This window comes from Capricornis sumatraensis, chromosome 17, assembly GCF_032405125.1.
Source record: "Capricornis sumatraensis isolate serow.1 chromosome 17, serow.2, whole genome shotgun sequence".
Taxonomy (NCBI): Eukaryota; Metazoa; Chordata; class Mammalia; order Artiodactyla; family Bovidae; genus Capricornis; species Capricornis sumatraensis.
The window spans coordinates 24,302,240-24,316,268 of NC_091085.1; the positions used below are offsets into that span (position 1 = coordinate 24,302,240).

General features: G+C 42.3%; 1 protein-coding gene across 1 annotated transcript in view; it reads left to right on the top strand.

The window, feature by feature from the left end:
• The first annotated feature begins 1,480 nt into the window (after positions 1-1,480).
• Positions 1,481-14,029, top strand: part of TBC1D9 (TBC1 domain family member 9) — a 115,877-nt gene continuing 103,328 nt past the window's right edge. Inside the window, exon 1 of the mRNA XM_068989698.1 lies at positions 1,481-1,610. Coding sequence (XP_068845799.1) covers positions 1,481-1,610 — 130 coding nt within the window. The remainder of the gene's footprint in view (positions 1,611-14,029) is intronic.

Sequence of the window (14,029 nt, forward strand, 5' to 3'; positions counted from 1 at the left end):
TTCCACAACAACAACAAAAGAGCTTACTAAATTCCCATCACCCGTCAAGAGGAGACTCTTCGCTTTCTACAGATTTTCTAGGTGTAAAACAGAAGTGAAAAAGGTCATCAGATAGGTAGGTGGATGGGCTGTGATCACTACAAAGAGATTTGAAATACCTGGAGAAAGCAAAATTGTCTAGAGATAAAGATGGCCTGGTTTGTGCGTCTCTAATTACAATGATTCTTTTAAAAAAAATTAAATCCATTCATTACGTGTGGATAAATCCTTGAATCCTGCCATATCCGGTTCTCGAAGCGCCAAACGCTTCATATAGGGACAGCTGTGGGGTGAATTAGTTGCTCTAAGCTTTGGGGCTGCTTCCAACTTCGCTATTTGCTCAAGCCCTACAGGTCAAGGAAAGCAGTGATGTAATGCACTTAGCTGGGCCATTTTAATTACAATGGAATGGAGTGGGGGCGGAGCTACAGGCGGTGACAAGTTTGGCGCATGACTTGCCTAGGGATGCAGGAAACAAAAACACCAGCAACCATTGGCTGCGTCCACTTCCGACCTCTGTCTCTAGCTCCAAGTCTGCAAGCTTGGAACACATTTCTTGGGAAGAGGGGTGGCGCCAGCTTACAGATCGTCAACCATAAACACACACACACACGGCGCGCGCGCACACACGCCCCACGGAGGCTGGCAGCGTCCTCGCTGCTGGGATGGGCGTGGGGCCGAGTGCTCGCCACCGGGTCCCCAGAAGGTTCGCCCGAAGCCAGCTGCAGCGGCCTGGTTCGGCTCGCAGGGCCCGCGGAGGACTCGCGTCCGCGGAAGCTGGTGTCGCCGGGGCTCGCTCCTAGCGAGCCGCGCTGTCGTCATTCATTCGCAGTGTCCGGAGCGTCCTTCCAGCCGGGAGCTGGGCTTCGCCGAGGGTGCGAGCGGCCCCCCAGCGGAGTGTTCTCGCGCCGCGCCCTGGAGGGCTCTGAGCGGCTGGAGACGCAGGCGGCCGGGGCCCTGGGTGGGCGCTGCGGGAGCAGCCGCACCCCAGCCCAGCTCCGCCCGACCCGCCGGGCAGGATCAGCGCGAGTCGCCCGCAGCCCTGCCAGCTGCCGAGCCGGATCCCGCGGCTGAGCCACACCACTTCCTCCTCCTCCCGCTCTCCTTCCCCCTCCTCTCGCTCCTCCCGCTGCCGTGGGCCCCGACCCGGCGGCGGAGCCAAGGAGCCCGGGAGTCTGCGGCCGCGGGCTCGCGGGAGGCGGCGGCGCCGCGGAGAGGATGCTGCTCGCGGCGCCCGAGTCCTCGCCGTCCTCCCCGGCCGCCCGCGGGGGCTTCGCTGTGGCCCGGGCCCCGCGGGCCGCCCCCTGGTGAAGTCGCTCTCCGCCGCCGCACCTAGCTGGCGGGCAGGCGGGCGGGCGCGCGTGTGCCCGGGGCTGCGCACCGGTGCGTGCCGGACCCGACCCGCCGCCCCATTGTAAGGGAGCCCGCGGCGCCAGGGAACATGTGGGTGAACCCCGAAGAGGTGCTGCTGGCCAACGCGCTGTGGATCACCGAGAGAGCCAACCCTTACTTCATCCTGCAGCGGAGGAAGGGGCACTCGGGCGATGGAGGCGGCGGCGGCGGACTGGCGGGTAAGGACCTGCGGGTGGGGGCCGGGAGCTCTGCGGCGCCGCCCGCGGTCCTGGGCTGCGGGCACCCGAGACGCCGCCCTGTCCCTAGGGGTTGGGCCGCCCGCCCCGCTCTGCTGCGTGGAAAACATCAGGAGTGGTCATATTCAGACTGAATGAGGTGCTTTTTTTGCTAACCCTGTCGGGCGACGGGGCCCTTCGTGTACCGGGCGCCCCTTAAGTGGGTGATGTTGATGAGAATGGAGATGAGAGAGTCTGGGGTGAGAGGAGCATCAGTGCTTAGGAACTGAATGCTGTACTTCCCGTATGGGCAGGAGAGGTGAAGGACAGTTAATTTTTGCTTCATTTTCTTTGCTGGTAATGGCAGGATCAGGTATAAAATGCTCTTTTGTTTCCAGGGAAGCAATCAGTAAAGAGCTGGTGTGGTCATTTCCTATGTTAGTTATGACCGAAGAGAACAGGAAGAAGGGAGGAAAAAGGAATATTGTTTTTGTTGCACCTAATTAGGCATAACAAAGCAAGTTATCTGGTTATAAAATAATTAGAAGTGTAACTGCATTTTAACTGTTTTAACTCAATCACTTCCGCAAACCCCCTCACGAGGTGTTTTGTATTGTGACTAGTACTAAAACCATGGCATCTCATTCCAGTTTGTAAAACCAGACCCCTACCCACTATCCCAAGACATATCAGAAAGATCTTCCCTTACCAACTAGTTTGGGTGGTGGGAGATGACAGATAATCTTGAACTCATACTGTACTAGAGAAATCAGACCCTTCCCTCTCTCTTTTGGTAGAATGAACAGAATAAGGATATTTTTTACTATGAAAAAGTTAGCAGAAAAAACAGGAGAGTGATTGCAGAAAAGAGATGAACCTTGATCTCTTCAGAGTTCAGAATACATCCCCCACTTGGAGTTTTTAAATTGTTGCTTTCCCAAATGCCTTGCTATAAACTAACAATTCTTGACATAGTATGTATTTAGTTATGATTCTAATATATGAACTGGTTTTCTCAGGACTGAAATTCAAGGGTCACACTGGATCGTAGCTACTGGTTTGAAAAATCTTGCTAGTGTATCAGATCACCTCTAGGTAATCTGATTTTTCTGCACTTTTTCTGCCATAAAAGAAGGGCATCTGCAGAGTTCCAGACTGTGTTCCAGAAATTCTGACTAGTGTCCTAGAATCAGAATTTTCCAGTTCATTTTGTAGAACTTGTTTAACAATATGTATTAACATTAAACTTGCATATTTAATATTGTTATCAGCCCAGATTGTCCTTAAAGTCTAAAGCAGCAATGTAGAGTAGATAGTTTATGGTATTAACAACATCTCCAGCCTGGAGATAACCCTTCTCACACCATGAACTACTGAGTATTTATTTTCTAGAGTCGTTTGCAATAGGTTATAAAAAATAAGGTGCAAAGCCTTCCTTTTCTTTAAGAGTTTGTTTTTGATGTGGACCATTTGGAAAAGCTTTATTGGATTTGTTGCAGTATTGATTTTGTTTTATATTTTGGTGTTTTGGCCTCAAGGCTTGTGGGGTCTTAGCCCCCCTATCAAGGATTGGAAGGCAAAGTCCCAATCATTGGGCCACCAGAGAAGTCCCTAAATCTTTTTCTCGTTAACATTTTTAATGTGTTCCCATTAACTCTTGGAGCTACAATTAACTTCAGTCCACTTGGACTCTCTTCATTGATGACTTATTACAGATAGATAAACTTATCTTCTTAACTGAGAAATTATACCTGTTAATAGTTACTGCTAGAATAATTGAAATAATTGAAATTAGTAAAAATATTCCTGTCAATAAAGGTTATTTTCAACCAACATAGGAAAAATGTTTCCCCAGATAAATTGGTGCCACATCAAATGAAGCAAGGACATTTTAGAAATTCTTGTATAATGCATAGTATTCCATTTCTAATGTGGGCTTATTCATGCATTTATTAACTCACCATATCATTTAAAACATTGGTTGGTCACTTCTGAAGTACCAGTTTCATGAAGCTCAGAGCCTATTGGGAAAAGACAGATGCTGAGAAAATTATCCTATAAATTAATATAAAACCGCCACCGTCTCAGCAGGAAACAATCTAACCTAGTTCAAACGAAGAGAGTTTAGTGAAAAGGCAACTTGGATGGAGGCAGGGTTACCAGAACCAGTGACAGGCACAGAGAAGGTGGCAGGAATGATGCTGCCGGAGACCAGGTGAGCTCAAGCCAGGCAGGAACAGTTTGGTCCTCCAGAGGAGCTGCCACCCCCAAGAACAGAGACCCCAGCAAAAAGGGGGTGTGGAGGACATGCTCAGCTTCTGTCTTCTCCCTGCCTCCAAGTTTCTGCCGTTGCCTCTCTTCTCTGGGACCCAGTAGAAACTGGCTGGGTGGGCTGTCCTGGTGATGGAGGACTCAGCCTCCCAGGAATGGATGTGGGAGAGAGGTGCAAACAGAATGACCAGCACTGAAGTCCAAGGAGAGGAATACCGTGTCAGTTACCCCTCTCCTGGTGGGAGTGGGAGGAAGGAAAGGCTCCCTGTAGAAATGACACTGGAGCTGAGAACTGAAGAAAGAAAATCAGCCTGTGAGGAGAGGAAGGAAGAGCAAGTGTTGGGTATCAGTTATCGGAGATTTTCTGGAAGATCTCAGGACCCTTATGTAATGTGCATTATCTGGACCAGTGCTGATCAAATGCATGATGGATGAGTAGGTAACCTGAACTAGTCAGAAGTGCTCAGTGGTCCAGGGTGCTTGGTAAGATGTCAGCACCAAAGCTATAAAAACAATGGGCCACAGTGAGGATACTTCCCTTCCCCCTTACGAGTATTCTCTTTTTGATTCCAAACAGTACACATAGGTATTGACAGAATGAGATTTATTTTTTAGATTGTAGATGCATTTGATTTGTTAATCCCCTTTAACTGAAATTTCATATACATATATGCACAAAATAGAGATGCAGAGTGCAATGACTTATCCAAGTAACATTTTGTAACCAACACCAGTATAAAAACTGGGACGTTGCAGGGCCTCAGAATTCCCCCATGTGGCCTTCTCCCAGTCACTGCTCACCATCCACCAAAGGTGAAAAACGAACAAAAAACCTATTTTGATGTTTTTTTGGTAACACTTCTTCCTTTTTCTTTATAGTTTGTGTGACAAAGAGCCTATCTCTGAATACAGTGTCTTGGTTTTGCTTGTCTTTTTTGATCACGGAATGAATGATTTGATCACATAATCGTGGATTATGTATTGACATGTATCTAGATTCTTCGTGACTGGAATTCATTTCCCCATGCTGTGTGGAAAACTGTTAGCCAAATTTATCAACTGTTCTGTTGGAGGACCTTGAATGGTTATTTGGGGGTCTGTGGATAAGCTGGCTGTTGTCATTCTGCTGCACAATGGGCCAGTTAACCAAGAGATGAAGTGTAGAGGCAAGAAAAACAACCTTATTCAGAAACAGTTCAGTCTGTGGCTGACAGACAAGATGGAAGACTAATGTCTCAAGATAAACATCTTGTTGGGATCTGGAATCCAGTTCTTTTATGGGACAGAGAAGGGGAGGAGTTGAGGAATTAAAGACTATTATCTTGCAAATATCTTCTGGAATGGCCAGCCTCTGGATGGGGATGTGTTAATTTCTTTAGGCAGAGCCACAGGGCTTCCTGAGGCGGGTCATTATGTATGATGCTTCCCTAGTGGCTCAGACGGTAAAGCGTCTACATGCAATGCGGGACACCTGGGTTCAATTCCTGGTGGAGAAGGAAATGGCAATCCACTCCAGCACTCTTGCCTGGAAAATCCCATGGACGGAGGAACCATGGGGCTACAGTTCATGGGGTTGCAAAGAGTCAGACATGACTGAGTGACTTCACTTTCACTTTCATAATAACAAAAGCAATGAAAAGCAAGGGTTATAGTCAAAGAGACAGATCCATCTTGGAGTCCTAAATGGCTCTTCCTTGGAGCAATTCTTGTTTGTGTTTTTTGGGGCCAGGGGAGGAATTGTCAACTTGTAGGTTGTATGCCTACAACAGATGGGGAAACAGTGGACACAGTGTCAGACTTTATTTTGGGGGGCTCAAAAATCACTGCAGATAGTGATTGCAGCCATGAAATTAAAAGACGCTTACTCCTTGGAAGGAAAGTTATGACCAACCTAGATGATAGCATATTCAAAAGCAGAGACATTACTTTGCCAACAAAGGTCCGTCTAGTCAAGGCTATGGTTTTTCTAGTGGTCATGTATGAATGTGAAAGTTGGGCTATGAAGAAAGCTGAGCGCCAAAGAATTGATGCTTTTGAATTGTGGTGTTGGAGAAGACTCCTGAGAGTCCCTTGGACTGCAAGGAGATCCAACCACTCCATTCTGAAGGAGATCAACCCTGGGATTTCTTTCGAAGGAATGATGCTAAAGCTGAACCTCCAATACTTTGGCCACCTCATGTGAAGAGTTGACTCATTGGAAAAGACTCTGATGCTGGGAGGGATTGGGGGCAGGAGGAAAAGGGGACGACAGAGGTTGAGATGGCTGGATGGCATCACCAACTCGATGGACATGAGTTTGGGTGAACTCTGGGAGTTGGTGATGGACAGGGAGGCCTGGCGTGCTGCAATTCATGGGGTCGCAAAGAGTCGGACACGACTGAGCGACTGAACTGAACTGAACTGAGGTTGTATCCTCATCAACTTTAATAGATAACACCAAACTATTTTCCAAAGTAGTTGTACCAACATGCTCCCACCCACAGCAAATGGGAATTTCCCTTGCTCCTTATCCTTGCCAACATTGTCAGTCTGTAATTTTAGCCTCTCTCTGGTGGTTTTTTATATTGTGTAGTTACTTTGCTTTTTCCTTACTGATGAGATTGAGCACCTTCTCATTTTGTGACATCATCATTCAGGTCTCTTGACCACTTTGCAGTCGGGTTGTTTGGGCTTTTTTCTTACTGATTTGTAGGTATTTTAAATATATATGTATTCTGAATATGAGCTCACTGTTGGCTGTACATGTGGCACAGTCTTCATTCAGTTGCTTGCCTATTCACCCTTAAAGAGGAAAAGATGTTCTTGATTTTAAAAAACCAAGTCCTTAATAGAGTCTTTTTTTCTTTATGGTTAGTGTTTTATTGTGTTCTGTTCAATAAGTCTTTTCTTACTCTGAGGTTATAAACATAGACTTCTGTGTTATCTTCTAGAAACTTTTCTGGGTTTTTTTGTTTTTTCTTTTCTGGCTGTACCATGTGGCGTGGGGAACTTCCCCAACCAGGACTCAAACCTGCATCCCTTGCAGCAGAAGCGCAAAGCACAGAGTTTTAACGAGTGGGCAACTAGGGAAGTCAAAACTTTTCAGTTTTATCCCCCCAATTTTTATTTACCCCAAACTTATTCACTGGGAATTAATTTTTGCATACTGTGTGAAATAGGGTTGAAGTTTTAATTTAAAAAGTATTTATGGACATCCAGTTGCCCCAGCATGATTTACTGCTAAGTCCATTCTGTTCTCATTCCGCTCTTATGAGATAGCCCCTGCGGGGCTACCGTGTTCGTAAATCACGTGCTCCAATATGTGTTTGGGCTCTCTAGCCCATTTCTTTTGTTTGTGAGAATATTTTTGCACCAATAGCACACTGCAGTTTTATAGCAGGGTTTATATTCATTAGACCAAGTCCTCTTAGCTTGTTCTTTAAGAGTTTCTTGGCTATTCTCTTTTACATTTACAGAACATTTTGGAATCAGACTAAGTTCCACCAAAACAGAACAACAGCAACAACAAAAACTTACACTGCTGTGATCTTGATTGAGATTGCATTGTTTATAAATAAATGAGCAAAATTAATATCTTTATAATTTTGAATCTTCTGGTCCATGAACATGGTATTTTCCTCTATTTAGCTCTTTCAAAATTTCTTTCAAAGATATTTCATAGTTTTCTCTAAAGGTCTTTCACATCTTGCATTAGATTTATTACTAGATATTTTATTCTCTGCTGTATATTGTTTCTTAAAAATTTTTTTTTCTAAGTTCTTTGGTAACCTATAGAAATATATATATATATCTTTAATTGACTTTGTATCCAGAACCTAGCTAATTTATGAAATTAATTCTAGTTATTTATATATATATATGTATGTAGGAAATGGTAACCCATTTCAGTATTCTTGCCTGGAAAATCCCACGGACAGGAGAGCCTGGTGGGGCTACAGTCCATGGGTTGGCCAAGAGTTGAATATGACTGAGCAACTAAGCACGCATGCATATATATATTCGTTTCAGATTATTTTCCCTTATAGATTATTACGAGATATTGAGTATAGTTCCCTGTGTTATACAGTAAGTCCTTGTTAATTATTTATTTTATATTTAGTAGTGTGTATATGTTAATCCCAGACTGCCCCCTGCCTTTCCCTTTAGTAACCGAAAGTTTGTTTTTGCTGTGAGTCTATTTCTGCTTTGTAAATAAGTTCATTTGTGTCAGCTTTTGGGATTCCGCATATAAGCGATATCATGTGATATTTTTATTTCTCTGTCTTCACATAGTGTGATAACCTGTAGATACATCCATGTTGCTGCAATTGGAATTACTTCATTCTTTTTTGTGGTTTAGTAATATTCCATTGTGTATATATATCACATCTTGTTTATCCATTCATCTGTCAGAGGACATTTAGGTTGCTTCCATGTTTTGACTCTTGTAAGTAGTGCTGCAGTGAACACTGGGGTGCGTGTATCTTTTCAAATTATAGTTTTCTCTGGATTTATGCCCAAGAGTGGTTTTGCTGAATTGTATGGTGAATCTTTTTATTTACTTAACTCATAATTGCTACATCACTTTTTCTTTTCATTCAAAGGGAGTTCTTATCCTTAGTTTGCCAAAAGTTTTTAATTATATGTGGATGCTGAATTTTTCAAGTGCTTTTCTATATATATTAGGGTAATCATTTGATTTTTCTCTTTTATTCTGTTAGTGTGTCGACTTATTAACTGATTTTTCAGGTGTTAAGTCAAACTGGCATATATAAAATAATCCAACATGGCTATGATGTTATTTTTATATGTTCATTAATATCACTTGCTAATCTTTTATTTAGAATTTTTGCATCCTAATAAGTTAGTAGAATAGTCCCATAATGTTTCTTTTTCTTAACATCCTTGTCAAATTTTGGTATCAAATTATACTGACCTTAAAAGTAAGTTTTGGAGTTCTGGAAGATTTTGTGTGATAGTAGTATTATTTCTGAGTGAACTCCAGGAGTTAGTGATGGACAGGGAGGCCTGGCGTGCTGCAATTCATGGGGTCGCAAAGAGTCGGACACAACTGAGCGACTGAACTGAACTGAACTGAGTATTATTTTACCATGACATGTTTGGCAAAACTCACAGGTGAAGTTGTCTGGCCTTGAAGTGTCCTTTTTGGGTTTGTTGAATGGTATTACAGCATTCAGGTGTTTAACATTTTTTCTTTTACTGTCAATTTTATAAGTTTATTTCTTGTAATTTTCCATCTTAGATCTTCAGCTATATTGGCATAAGTTTGTTAAAGATATTCTCCTGTGTTTAATGTCTGTAGGATGTACAGTAATAGCCTCCTTTTTTATTCTTGACATTGGTTATTTGTGCCTTCTTTTTTAATCAGTCTTTCTGGTTATTTGTGCCTTCTTTCTTAATCTTTCTAGGAGTTTATCAATTTTGTCTTTTTGTAAAGAATCAACTTCTAGGCCTGTTGATCTTTTTTTGTTTACATTTATTTTCTGCTTCATTAATATCTGCCATTTGTTATTTTCTTCTTTCTGTTTCTTTTGGGTATGTATTGTTATTTTTCTAGTTTTTGAAAATATTAGTTAACTGATATTCAGTTTTATTTTCTAATATATACATTTCAGATAATTTTCCTTCCAAGTGTGGCTTCACCTGCACTGACTTCACTGCTTTAGAATTTAGTAAGATTTGTTTTACTCCCTGCTGATGGTCAATTTTTGTTAAGTGTTACATGTTGTGCTTGAGAAGAATAATGTGTTCTGCAGTTGCTGGATAATTGCTCTGTTTGTTCAGTTGGCCAGCTTTGCTGCTTGTGTTTGGGCGTCTTTGGTGGCTCAGCTGGTAAAGAATCTGCCTTCAATGTGGGAGACTTGGGTTCGATCCCTGGGTTGGGAAGATGTCTACACTCCAGTATGCTGGCCTGGAGAATTCCACGGACTGTATAGTCCATAGGATCTCAAAGAGACAGACACGGCTGAGCTGCGTGTGTTCCGTTCTTCTACTCTAATTATGGTTTTAGACCATTTGTCTTTGTAGTCTACTTCCAATTTTTGCTTTTTATGTTTTAATACTTTATCTTTCGGACTGTATACATTTATAATTGTATATTTCTGGTGGGTTGAACATTTTATCATTAGGGAGTGTTTGTCTATATCTCCAGAATCGCTTTCTGCTTTATCATTATAGTTAATGAGAGATTGATTTGGCTAATGTTTGTATGGTTATCTTTTTCGTATTTTTACTTTCAGCCTTTCCATAGCCATTTATTTTAGATGTCTTTCATAAGTAGTGGATGTTGATTTCTCTTTCTTAGTCCAGTTTGAAAATCTTCACCTTAATTGGATTATATAGTCAATGTATTAATACATGTGATTTGGGTTTAAATTATCTCATTTCAGTGCACTCACTCAGTCGTCTCCAACTCTTTGTGACCCCATGGACTGCAGCACGACAGGCTTCCCTGTCCATCACCAACTCCCAGAGTTTACTCAGACTCATGTCCGTTGAGTTGGTGATGCCATCCAACCGTCTCACCCGCTGTCCTTCTCTTCTCCTGCCTTCAGTCTTTCCCAGCATCAGGGTCTTTTCCAATGAGTCACTTCTTCACATCAGGTGGCCAAAGTATTGGAGTTTCAACTTCAGCATCAGTCCTTGCAATGAATATTCAGGGCTGATCTCCTTTAGGATGGACTGGTTTGATCTTGCTGTCCAAAGGGACTCGCAAGAGTCTTCTCCAAAACCACAGTTCCAAAGCATCAGTTCTTCGGCGCTCAGCTTTCTTTATAGTCCAACTCTCACATCCATACATGACTACCGAAAAAACCATAGCCTTGACTAGATGGACCTTTGTTGGTAAAGTAACATCTCTGCTTTTTATAAGCTCTCTAGGTTGGTCATCACTTTCCTTCCCAGGAGCAAGCGTCTTTTAATTTCATGGCTGCAGCCACCATCTGCAGTGATGACATGTTTTCTATTTTTTCTGTCTGCTCAGTGTTCTTTTTTGCCTTCCTTCCTTGCCTTTGGTAGAACATGGGTTTTTGTTTTGTTCTTTTTAAAAATTATTTGTTTATTTAACTCCATCGGGTGGCATGTGAACCCTTAGTTGAGGCACATGTGATCCAGTTTCTTGACCAGGGATTGAACCCAGGTCCTCTGCATTGGGAGCTTGGGGTCTTTGCCACTGGACCACCAGGGAAGTCCCATTTTGTTTTGTTTTATGTAGTTTTTTAATGCTTACAATTTTTAAGCCTCTGTTAGAAGTTTTATATTCACTTCTCTATTCTTTTAGTGGTTACTATGGAGATTGTAATGCATTCTTGGCTTAATATATATTGTTAACTGATATATTCATTTTATTAAACATTTTTTTAAAATCGGCACTCTTAATCTTTTCCTAGATAATACAAGGACTTTGACTTCTTTCACTCCCTTTAGCCCCCCATTCTGCAATTTATATGCCATTGTTGTAATGTATTTTACTTTTTATATATTTTCAACACAAGAACATATCGTTACTACTACTTTTTAAAGTCTGTATTTAGACTTCTGCATATGTTTACCATTTTTGTTGTTCTTTCCTCTTTTCTGTACTTTTTTTTGGAGTCATTTTTATGCTGCCTGGAAAACATCCTTGACTCTTTCCCTTAGTGAGAGTCTACTGGTGACAGATTTTCTCAGGTTTTTTTAGCTGAAAATGTGTTCTTTATGCTTTCATTCTTAAAGTACATTTCTGGTTTGAATGGTTGGCAGTTAATTCTTTAAAACTTGGTTGAGATCCTGATACATTGTCTTCTGATTTGTCTTTTCTTTTTCTGGAAAAGCAAACTGTCACTCTGTTGATTGCTGCTTTGTAAGAATATGTCTTTTCCTCCAACTGCTTTTATAGTTTTCTCTTTGACCTTGGTTTTCTACAGTTTTGATAGGATCCAGCTATTTGTTGATTTTTAAAGAACACTGCATGAGGTGGTAGGACTTCTTTGATCCATCGTTATTAGCTTTGTAAACTTCATCCACTGCCTCTTCAAACATTGCTTTCCCCCTGTTCTCTTAGTCGTTCTTTCTGGAACTCCAATTACATGTATGTTAGCCAGTACTCTTGCCTGGAAGATCCCATGGATGGAGGAGCCTGGTGGGGTGCAGTCCCTGGGGTCACTGAGGGTCGGACAAGACTGAGCCACTTCACTTTCACTTTTCACTTTCATGCATTGGAGAAGGAGATGGCAACCCACTCCAGTGTTCTTGCCTGCAGAATCCCAGGGGCGGCAGAGCCTGGTGGGCTGCCATCTATGGGGTCACACAGAGTCGGACACGACTGAAGCGACTTAGCAGCAGCAGCAGCAAACATCATTGTATCTTCTATGTCTGTTACCTTCTGAATTTTACTTGGTCCATTTTGGTTATTTTCTTCTGATCTATGTTCCAATTCACTGTCTATTTAACTGTATTTAACCTGTTAAGCCTACCCATTCATTAAAGTTTCTGTGAACTGCAATATCTTGAGCCTGTGTGGCCTGTTCTGTTGCCTGTCAATGTGGTCTGTTCTATTGCCTGTCATTTCTTCTAATTTTCATTCGTGCTGTTATGCCTGGTTGCTTTTCATTATGTACTGGACACTGTACTCTTACTACTTTTCATTATGTACTGGACATTGTACTCTTTGCAGAAGTAATCTGAAATAGAAGATGGTGTAAGAGAATTTTTTTCTTCCAGTTAGAAACCAAGATAACTGTTTTTAGGTGTTGCTGTATTTCAAAAGTGAACTCTAACCTGGGAAGTTATGCCTACTTAAGATAGGCATTTATGATTAGGTTGCAGATCACCAAGGTCTCAACCCAAATAGAGAATCATTACTTTCCCAACTTTTGCTGGTGCTGATAGCTTTCCTTGTCTTTCCAGTCTCTAATTCTGCTAAAAAGTGAAAGTGAAAGTGTTAGTCTCTCAGTCGTGTCCAACTCTTTGCAATCCCATGGACTGTAGCCTGTCAGGCTCCTCTGTCCATGGAATTCTCCAGTCAAGAACACTGAAGTGGGTAACCATGCCCTTCCCCAGGGCATCTTCCTGACCCAGGGGTTGAACCTGAGTCTCTTGCATTGCAGATGGATTCTATACCATCTGAGTCACCAGGGAAGCCACTAAATTATGCTAAAAGCATATCCAGACTTTCAGCCACTCAGAAGCCCCTTTGGGAAGAAGCAAATAATAGTGCCCCCTACCCCCAACAGGGTTCTTGTCTCTGAGCTACTTTCCCAGGTGAAGTAATTTGTCTCTTTTTAATTCTTTGATTTTTTTAAGTATATTTTTATCCCATTTGTATAGCTGTCCTCAGTAGTGGGTTGTCATGCGAATTACCTTGTCTACCATTGTAAAGTGGTGCTACTATTACCTCCATTTTATAGAAAAGGAAAGTAAGGCATTAAAGAAACTGAGTGACTTGCCATGGGTCACACAGCTAATAAGTGGGGGCCTATTTATATCTGAATCTTTCTTTACAAGACTAACTATAGTGATATGGGTTAACTTTATTTTCCTTATTGTCCCCCTTGAGAATCTAGTAAAAGTGATTGACTCTACCTTCAGAAAAATGAAAACACTGAAAAATTTTACATGCAGTTTTAGGAGCTTCACAGATCCCAGGTGAATTAGAATATAGGTGCTTCAAGTTAGAGGACGTCATGAGATTGTGACAGTTTCTCCAAACCAAAAGTGTGGTATTCTCAATTTCTCATTACCCAAAATCAAAAGCTGTTCTTGTCAGAAATGTGTTGAGTACTGACTGTGTTTCCAGGGCTGAACTTTATAAAGATACAAAAGAAAGAAAAGGCAAGTTTTCTTGCTGAGCCATTACTAACCTACTGATCAAACTGGGATGAACAGATTTGGGAGAGCTAAGAACATAGGCATACGGGTGCAGACTCAGGCTGTATCCCATTGTTTTGATCTGAGATTAGCACCAGACTGTCTGGGAATTGGACTTTCTGCATCACATGGAGATCATCACAACTAGGGGAACACACCATTTAATAAAGGAAGGCAATTAAGAAGCAGTAAACATAGAAGACCCAGGTTTGATCCTTGGGTCGGGAAGATCCCCTGGAGAAAGGAGTGGTAACTCACTCCGTGGTCTGAGGAAGCTGGCAGACTACAGTCCGTGGGGTCACCAA